Below are 8,844 nucleotides of genomic sequence, written 5' to 3' on the forward strand. Positions count from 1 at the left end.
TGGTGTGGTATTCATAGGATTAATCTATAACTAAGTGCAGTTGCCTGAAGCTAACTTATATATTACTGACTTTCCTGTAAAACAGATAACCTAAATGACAAATGAGTAACCACACCACTAATCAGTAGCAATAGTGTTGAAAAGCATGCCCCCCCCCCTCCAAGATAACACATCCTCCCCCAAGAGAATATGTAGTATGTTTTAATAACATAATAGCCAAAGGTTATAGAGAGGAAAGGAGACATCTAACCACTAACCATGCCTGACTCTTGTGTGGATGTGAGGCCAAGTCACAGGCCTCTCTAGACAAGCCCAAACAGACAAGAAATGTATTACTGCCATACTAGTCCCTGTCACACACATTACACTCTCTTACATAACCCCACTGCACCACACTCAGGTGCACCTCTTGCACTGTTATGCTCTCTCTCTTTTCCACCTACGTCCTTCTTCTCTGCTATTTTCTCTCTTTCTTTATCTCCCTTTTTGATTCTCTCATCCTGTCTTTCTTTCTCACTGTGCTGTTTGTGTGTGGTGTGTAAGTTGGCTCGTCAGTGCTCTCTGTGTGTGTGTGTGTGTGTGTGTGTGTGTGTGTGTGTGTGTGTGCGTGTGTCTGTGGAGCGCCCGCGTGCGTCTCAGGTGCTGAGTCTCTCTCATGTTCTCCTTGCCCCCGCAGGCCCCGGCTTAGCATTCATCGCCTACCCAAAGGCCGTGTCTCTGATGCCCGTGGCGCCCGTGTGGGCTGCTCTTTTCTTCTTCATGCTGTTACTTCTGGGACTGGACAGTCAGGTCAGTCAGCGCGGGGACATTACAAAATACTGGGGTGGGGGAGGTGTGACAAGAACTGTGGAGCAAAATGAAGGAAAGTGGGGGAGAGGTTAAGAAGTCGTTCGACTGAAGACAGATGACATGTAGGCAAATGTTTGATCATTGGAAATGAGACAAAAAACTGTGAGAAAAAGTTTGAAGACCAAAACTCCACAGGAGTTCATTTATTCAACTTCCTTCAGTAATTCTCCAATAATGTTAAATCAGTACGAGTTGTCTGCATGATAAAATACAAATTCTGGATCTTAGGCACCCCCTTTTTTAACATAAACCTCTCTACCCCATGGAAACAGAACCCCATTCAGAACTGTTGGTGGAACCTACAGTGACCCTATAAAAACAATGACCCTTAGCAGTATCTCCACAGGCGAACAGATGAGTAAAACATGTCTTGTGTCTCCTCTTTCTACAGTTTGTTGGAGTGGAAGGTTTTGTAACTGGGATTCTTGATATTTATCCTGGAAAGTATTACATGCGCTATCAGCGTGAGATCGCTGTGGCAATCTGCTGTTCATTGTGCTTCATAATAGATCTCTCCATGGTTACACAGGTGAGTATTCCCTCAGAGCACAGAGCTTCATCATCTATGCAGGGCATGTCTGTGTATGTCAAAGGTGTTGATCAGACCCCACCCATGCCCATATAAATATTTGTCCTTTACGTTCGTTTCTTTCCTAGAAGTTTCTTTCCAGTGAAGTAGCCTGATTTTTTTCCTTTGTGTGTGTGTGTGCACAGGGAGGGATGTTCGTCTTCCAGCTGTTTGATTATTACTCTGCCAGCGGTATGACCCTGTTGTGGCAGGCATTCTGGGAGTGCGTGGTTGTCGCCTGGGTCTACGGTAAGGGTCTCACTCCTCTCATGGAACAGTGCAGTGTTTGCTTTGAGAGCAGTAACACAAAGACTGTGTGCTAATACTGCCCAGGTGTAAGTAAAGATTCTTACAGGTCAAGTGGAAGTAGTTTGGGAGCTACCATTCTTTCACTTACAAGCCTTACTTCATTTCCAGAAAGTCAGTGAATGGCAGTATGACTATGAGCACATTAGTAGTGTGTTACTGCCATCATAATACATGTTGATGTGTTAGTCCTTGACACCAGAAGGGTATTGAAACTTATAAAGCAGGACACAAGAACAACACAGCATCTTGCTCTATAGGTAGGCACCTCTCACATAAGATCACACATCACACTGTCCTCGTCTGTGATAAGCACTGTGGTCAAAAATACTCAAAGACAACTGGTGTGTAACACACACACACATGGAAAATCACAAGAAACTTCCCCCCAAAAAATAATCCATCCATCCAGTTAGTATTAACAGAGATAAGGATGTTACCCCTTAACCCCTTTAACCTTCTAATGGCCTAGGCTATGTTTGTGTCCTTGGGGTGAAGTCAATCAGACGCCCTACAGCAAACAGTCTTCTCACTTCACAGATGGAGACTTTGGATGAAGGGAACCATTTTCACATAGCACATATGCATGGTTAAACTAAACATTTCAGTAACTGAGAAACATATATAAAAATATATTACAGCACTACATAAAAGATATAATGCCCTGAAGTAAACAGTAGATATACCTCTCAGATCAGGACCTATATACCATCATGACAGTAAAGGGCATGCGCATCCAGCCAAGGGAAGTCCTCCAATCATTAGCACATAGCGTTCTCTAGGAAGTCCTGAGATGTCATGACATCATCACTTTTACATTGACTTGAGTAACAAAACATTTGGCTGACAGTCAGTCTGTCTGCCCTCTCACCTCAACAAAGTCTTGTGTTATCACCTCATGTGTGCCTATCAGTGTTTAATGTCAGACGTGTCTATCAGTGTTTGATCTGGGACGTGCCGTCTGTCTCCTCCGTGCAGGTGCTGACAGGTTTATGGACGACATAGCTCGTATGATCGGTTACCGGCCTTTCCCTTGGATTAAGTGGTGCTGGTCGTTTATTACTCCATGCGTTTGCATGGTAAGTGCCTTTAAGCTCAACGTGTTTGACCTCCCACCTAAGCATCACCCCAGCATCTGCAGACAGACTCAGCTGCCCTAGTCTAGAATGGATCCCTTATGACATTTGGAGTATACTCCTGAGATCCATGACCTGCTGTAAGTCCACCAATCATCTTATCTTTCAGGCTATCTTCCTGTTTCACCTGATGAATTACAAGCCTCTTACCTACAACAATGCGTACGTGTACCCGTGGTGGGGTGAGGTGATCGGTTGGTGTATGGCTCTCTCCTCCATGCTCTGCATCCCCGTCAGCCTACTGTACAAGCTCTCCGGACCCATGGGAACCTTCAAAGAGGTCTGCAAATCTTCCTTAGGCTTCTCTGTAGACATTGAATTCTGCAAAACCAAACATAGCAGTGTTTTATTTTGGTTGACATGCCAGAGAAGCCTTCATGTTGAACGTTGTACTTAGTTGCAACTTTATGAACAAGTTGAGGTATGCAAAGGCGCTTCTTATTTAAAAATGTATTGTAAAAAATGTATCTATCAAAAACATTTTTAAAGCCAAATGTTCAACATTTAGGTGGGTCTTGGACATCTGAAAAAGTGTTAAAACCTTAATTTAGAACTTTTAAGATCAACTGAATAAGTAGTAATAATTCTAGGGAAGGTAGTAGAGTGTGCGCATTCTCTGCTCTCCCAAGTGTCAAATAAATGATAAATATATCAGCTCAACAACGCAGTGCAGTGCAGAAAAATGTAAACATTTGTCTGAGCAGACACATGGACAAAAAGCCGAGCTTTGAAGCCATGGTCTTACCAGAGTTTCACATCACACATACTGTAGCTTTCCCAACTGAGCTTCAGAAACAAGACCATGTATCAGTGTGAGCAATAAGCTACCAGCCAAACTCTGACATAGGAAATGTGAGGCTTTTGAGGGATGGCTAACATACCGCAAGTCATGGGAAGAGGATGAATGGAAAAATGGATTGTGGGAAACCATGCTGGTGCCCCTTATGGAGGAAGCCCCAGGGGACCTGCAAAGGAAGGGCTCAGTGTTGCAACCATCAGAGCCTCAATTATCAGCTCTTTAGCACTTGTCTTTTGTATTCTAGTCTTTTTTCACAGTTACTCCTACTGTTGCTGACATGTTGCTGTAAAGATGTGGTTGCTATTCCTGGACAGAGTCACTGGAGTCACTGTCTTACATATTCTGTTGGAAAATGGTCTCCATATGGATGATGTTAGGGCAGTGAAGCAAACAGTCTTGACCTCTTCAAAGTGCTGTAAATATCCACTTGTATGCAAATGAGTGTGTGTGCTCATGAGAATGTGGATCAGCATAACCGCCTTAGAGAAAAAGAGGAAGGACACCTGGCCTATTTATGGTGTAGTTCGAAAACGAAAAAATACACAGGATCTTAAGCTTGGATTTTATACAATTAAGGATCTTAAATGTACAGTCTTATTCCGTAAATTAGTAAGCTGAACAACAAAAATCATTGTTTATTAACATATTAACATATACATGGGCAGAAGTGGTCTTCTTATGTTAGCAACTAACTAAGATGAGAAAACCGAGTGAAGGAGTGAAATTGTCTACACAAGTGGTTATCACCTGTGGATCTCATGAGTGTGCCTTGCTTATTAAAGCTTCTGATTTGATGAATGCACAATACTGCAGCTGGAACTGAGTGTTTTTTTTTTGTTTTGTTTTTTATTTCTCTTGCAGCGTTGGGCAGACCTGACCAAACCAGTATGGGGTGCCCATCACCTTGAGTACATGGCTCCTGATGCTGATATCAAAAGCCTGGCCTCACCTCTTTCCCCTGGCTCGGAGGAGAACAAGGTCATCATCTTTGAAAGTGTCATGTAGACAAAGGTCTGCAAAAGGAGGACGCCTCCAGAGACAAGCTGCAGAGAAAGCTACTCTTCCTTTATGGTTTTTTTTTTTCTATTTAAATTAAATTATTTGAAAGCCAAAGTGTCTTCAAAGTCTCCAAATCACAATCACTTCCATATTTTGAATACCAAATTAGACCTTTTTGCATTTCACAGATGTGACCTCTCTTTTATTATGCAAACTCATTCTTAATATCTGGTTCATCTATTGCACACCATAAAACCAGGGATTTTACAATTCAAATAATTTTAAGTTCTCTGATGTTTCCCTGGTGATTGACATCTATTCTCATCATAACCATCAGTGACATTTCCTTATATAAAAATCCACCCTTTTTTTTGCCCATCATTGATTTTGCTCCAGTTTTCTGTTTGTTTGTTTGTTTAAATTCATACCAGTATTTGTCCACCATGAGTAGCCGACGTGGCAGCTTGTCTCAGGAGGCCTTAGGTGTGGCACGGGCCTGTGTACCTGGCATCAGGCCGGAGCCCAGCAGGGGTGTGGTGCGGCCTCCACCTCCCTGACCACTGCAGAATTCCCACAGGCCAGCTCTGTCTAGCAGCGCAGTCCGCTGGGGGCCTCCTTAATACCCCACACTTCATAGCCAGCGTATAGGGGACGGGCAAAGGGAAGGGCAGAGGGAGGGAAACGGGGGACTGCTGACCAGGCTGAGTGGAGTGGACTGGACGCTCTGTCTGATGTGCGTGTGCACATCTTAGGGGAGGGACAGGGACTTTCTTGACCTTTCACCTCCTCACGCAGGAAACCGCACCACCCTTGGTCACTGTCCCGGAGAGTTAGTTTAGAATGCATCACCCATCCAAAAAACACTAAAATCCTTGTCCAAGTCCTTGTGCTCGAAAATAAGACGCCATTTGGTAAATGAGCACAGAATACCAGAATTCTCATTTGAAATTTAGTGTAATGCTAGTTCTGATTTGATAATCACAATCTGTTTAATAGACGCACAGATTGCACATGCATCTGATTTGATCAAGGCCAACTCTTCTAAAAAGTGATGGGATGTTTAGTCTGACTTATGCTGGTCCCTGACACGACAACACAGTTGCCAAACTGTCAGAGCCAATGCTTTGTCTGACGAGCACACGTTTTGTTTAATGTGTCTTTCATGATTACAGTGAACCTCAGTATTCTGTTGTAGATGTAATGATAAACACACTTTAAGTTAATTAAGTGCCAAAGGGAGCATGTTGTCTATCTCTGGCTGATTGACAGAGACTGGTTTTGGTTGCCATAAAAAACACACAAACACACACACTAAAATACACATACAATGAACAGCAGCTGCAAAACTGTTTGCCAATGAGGAGTGCAGATTGTGCAATAACCACAAGCAGATGGATCGACACACACACACACACACACACACACACATACTACACCATGTTTGTGTTCCTTGAGTTCCATATAACGTTTGTGCTGCAGTCGCAGTTTAGAGGGTGGACAATTAGTTGCCAAATTTTGCCTTTTTTATTAAAGAAAGATTTGTCTTAAGTCTAGCGCCCATTGTCAAATAGCCAAGTCAAACGCCAGGTCTCCCAGCTCACTGCCCTAAGAGTTCACCTGTGGGAATTCTGCTCTGTACATTAACATCATATCATTGTTACTATACAATTGAATTAGAATGTAAAATAAATTAAATAATGTATGGCTCCAGAACTACATTTGCACATTGTTGTATAATAATCTTGCTAGCACTTTACAATCGTGTTAGAATAAGATTCTCTTTGTTTTTGTTTTACATCTTGTCAAATAAATCAGAGATTTATTTTGTGAAGGCTTTTATTTTGCTTAAAACATACAAATACATATTAAATATCTTTGTGTGCTATATTTTGAAAGTTTGATGCAGTATGCGATTTTGAAAAGCATAAGTGTATCCCCCTGAATTGCTGCAATGCAGCATCAGAATGGATAGAGAGAAGGATAGCACATTGAATGGATTTTAATTTCATTTTCAAGTGCTACCGTGTTTGAAAGTGTTAGATTCTGTCTTTGTGTGCTTAAACATCAGTATTGTCCTGACCACCCAGAGCTCCACAATGGTTTTATATGTATAATAACAAGTTTCATTTATTGGTGATATTGGGAACGGTGATGTGTAGGTGTGTGAGGCAACACTCGCATTATTCAACTTCCAGGATAGCCTCACGCCTACTTTACCCATTTTAAAAGGGACAGCGTTGATTGATTAATGCTCAGAATATTCACTCTGTGATGTTCTTTTTGTCCTGTTTTTTTGTTTTTCGTCTACTTAAACACCTTTACCTGAAGTCTCAATAACAGACAACCTCCAATGTCAAATACATTCTCCCTTGCCATTAGCAGTCTACAATAACTGCTGTAAAGATTCTGCCGTATGTCATTCACCAATGTGTGACAGGACCAAAAACGTTTTCCCCAAATTGAAAAGAAAAAAATCCTCCAACAAGCATTTCAGCTGCCAATGCCTTCCTTACTCTCTGTAGTGAGAAAGTGCCCGGAAGTGCAAGTCAGTGGACGCACAAGCAACACCAGTTTACCTGACAGTGGTGGTACAACCGTCCAACCTTATTGGAAGATACAGTCAGTGTAACTAGAATGTCTTTTTAACCTATGCCATCTATATAGTTAATTTCATAGCCTGGGTGGATCAGTTGATTTAGAATTCTAATATAGTAGTATATGTAGGACAAAAAATGAAAAATTACATTACCAAAAAAATAATAAATGTAACTATTGTCATTTATGTGCTCTGCCAAATTGTTCTTGACAGTATTTTTTCTCCAAAAGTTTATTCAGAAATTACTGCATTTATAAATAATAAATAAATAAATATAAAAATGCAGTTGAATATAGTTGAATGGCTCACTGACTGGATTCAGATTTTTCCAACTAAAGATATATCACTTGGATGGACAAGCACAATGCACAAAAAGGGACTACTCTATTATGGAAATGATAAACATCCAGTAATGAATCAGCCTTGCTTGAGCTAATTAGATTAGAGTTTATTGGAATGGATACATGGATTCTGATTTGTGAATGGAGTATTAGCATCATTTGTCAGCAGATGTATAGTCTTCATATCATACTGAGCTTTGGAGAATGATACTGTCTTGAAAATTCACATTAGCACTGTTGGCTCGCAACTTAACAGATTTTTAACCCTCATTGTTGTGCTTTGTAACAAAACTGTGAGATGTAACATTGGTCTTCCATGGTCTTTCATGATCTGATGTACAGTAGTATTGCAGAGATAAATGTACTGTGCGTGTGTATAGATATATATACACTGTATACTTCTGTATGTATATGTTTGCTAACATCACAAAGGAGTTCCATCTGTCTTGCAGTTTCCCTCACCGATGAAGGGCTTCATGCTTGTGACACCACTGTGATTTTGTGCTAAAACAAGTCCACTGGCCTGAATCAAAATATCAAATGGCAATAAAACTAACTGAAAAATACTCTCACTTCTTTGTTTGTTTATGACTTTGACACAGCAAGGAGGATAGATATATATTTCCCCCCTACTATGTGTAGAAAACAAGCATGTAAAAAAAGAACTTTTGATAAACATACCAGCTTTCCATTTCCAAGAAGTGCACAACCTTCAAGTATTTTGAAGTAAACACATTAATTTAAATCTCCTAAAACACACACGCACACACCATGGTTACATGTGACCTTACAAAAGGGAAAAAACAAACAGCAATATCATCTCTCTCTCTCTCTCTATCTTCCAACCACCTATTAAATCATCTGCTCATCTCACTCTCAGTTTGTGCCGGGAGGAGTGCAGTTCAAACTGGTTTTTAATGACAAATGCCCAGTCTGTCCGACGCGTCACAGATGCCATATTAAGCCAAGGCCGATGTGCTGTTCGCCGCTGCAGAAGTTTTTTGGCTATGTTTAGCTAGTGCCCTCGGAGCTGCCACAGCTCTATTTCTGGCAGAGGAGCTGGAGGCTGCTTGGCCCTCAGTAGTGTTTGCTGGATCTCCCCACAGCAGCTGCCCCGGCTCAGTCTGGCCTGAAGCAGCACAACACAAGGCCTGGCTGTGTCCAGCAGGACAGTCGCTCGGGCTCTTAATGCGGTACAAGATCTGACTCTAATGTTTAAGACCAAATTGGCTAAACAAACAAAAAAAAAA

The 8,844-nt window shown here is 41.5% G+C and overlaps 1 protein-coding gene across 1 annotated transcript in view; it reads left to right on the plus strand.

Moving 5' to 3' along the window:
• The window catches only part of slc6a8 (solute carrier family 6 member 8), a 30,845-nt gene extending 22,687 nt beyond the window's left edge, over positions 1-8,158 (plus strand). Inside the window, exons 8-13 of the mRNA XM_076276899.1 lie at positions 677-789; positions 1,241-1,378; positions 1,564-1,666; positions 2,702-2,802; positions 2,969-3,139; positions 4,520-8,158. Coding sequence (XP_076133014.1) covers positions 677-789; positions 1,241-1,378; positions 1,564-1,666; positions 2,702-2,802; positions 2,969-3,139; positions 4,520-4,663 — 770 coding nt within the window. The 3' untranslated portion in view covers positions 4,664-8,158. The remainder of the gene's footprint in view (positions 1-676; positions 790-1,240; positions 1,379-1,563; positions 1,667-2,701; positions 2,803-2,968; positions 3,140-4,519) is intronic.
• The last annotated feature ends 686 nt before the right edge of the window (positions 8,159-8,844 follow it).

This window comes from Alosa pseudoharengus, unplaced genomic scaffold, assembly GCF_046254945.1.
Source record: "Alosa pseudoharengus isolate Yale_2024_CS ecotype anadromous, Long Island Sound unplaced genomic scaffold, YU_APseudo_1.1 YU_APseudo_1.1_scf_9, whole genome shotgun sequence".
NCBI classification, from domain to species: domain Eukaryota; kingdom Metazoa; phylum Chordata; class Actinopteri; order Clupeiformes; family Clupeidae; genus Alosa; species Alosa pseudoharengus.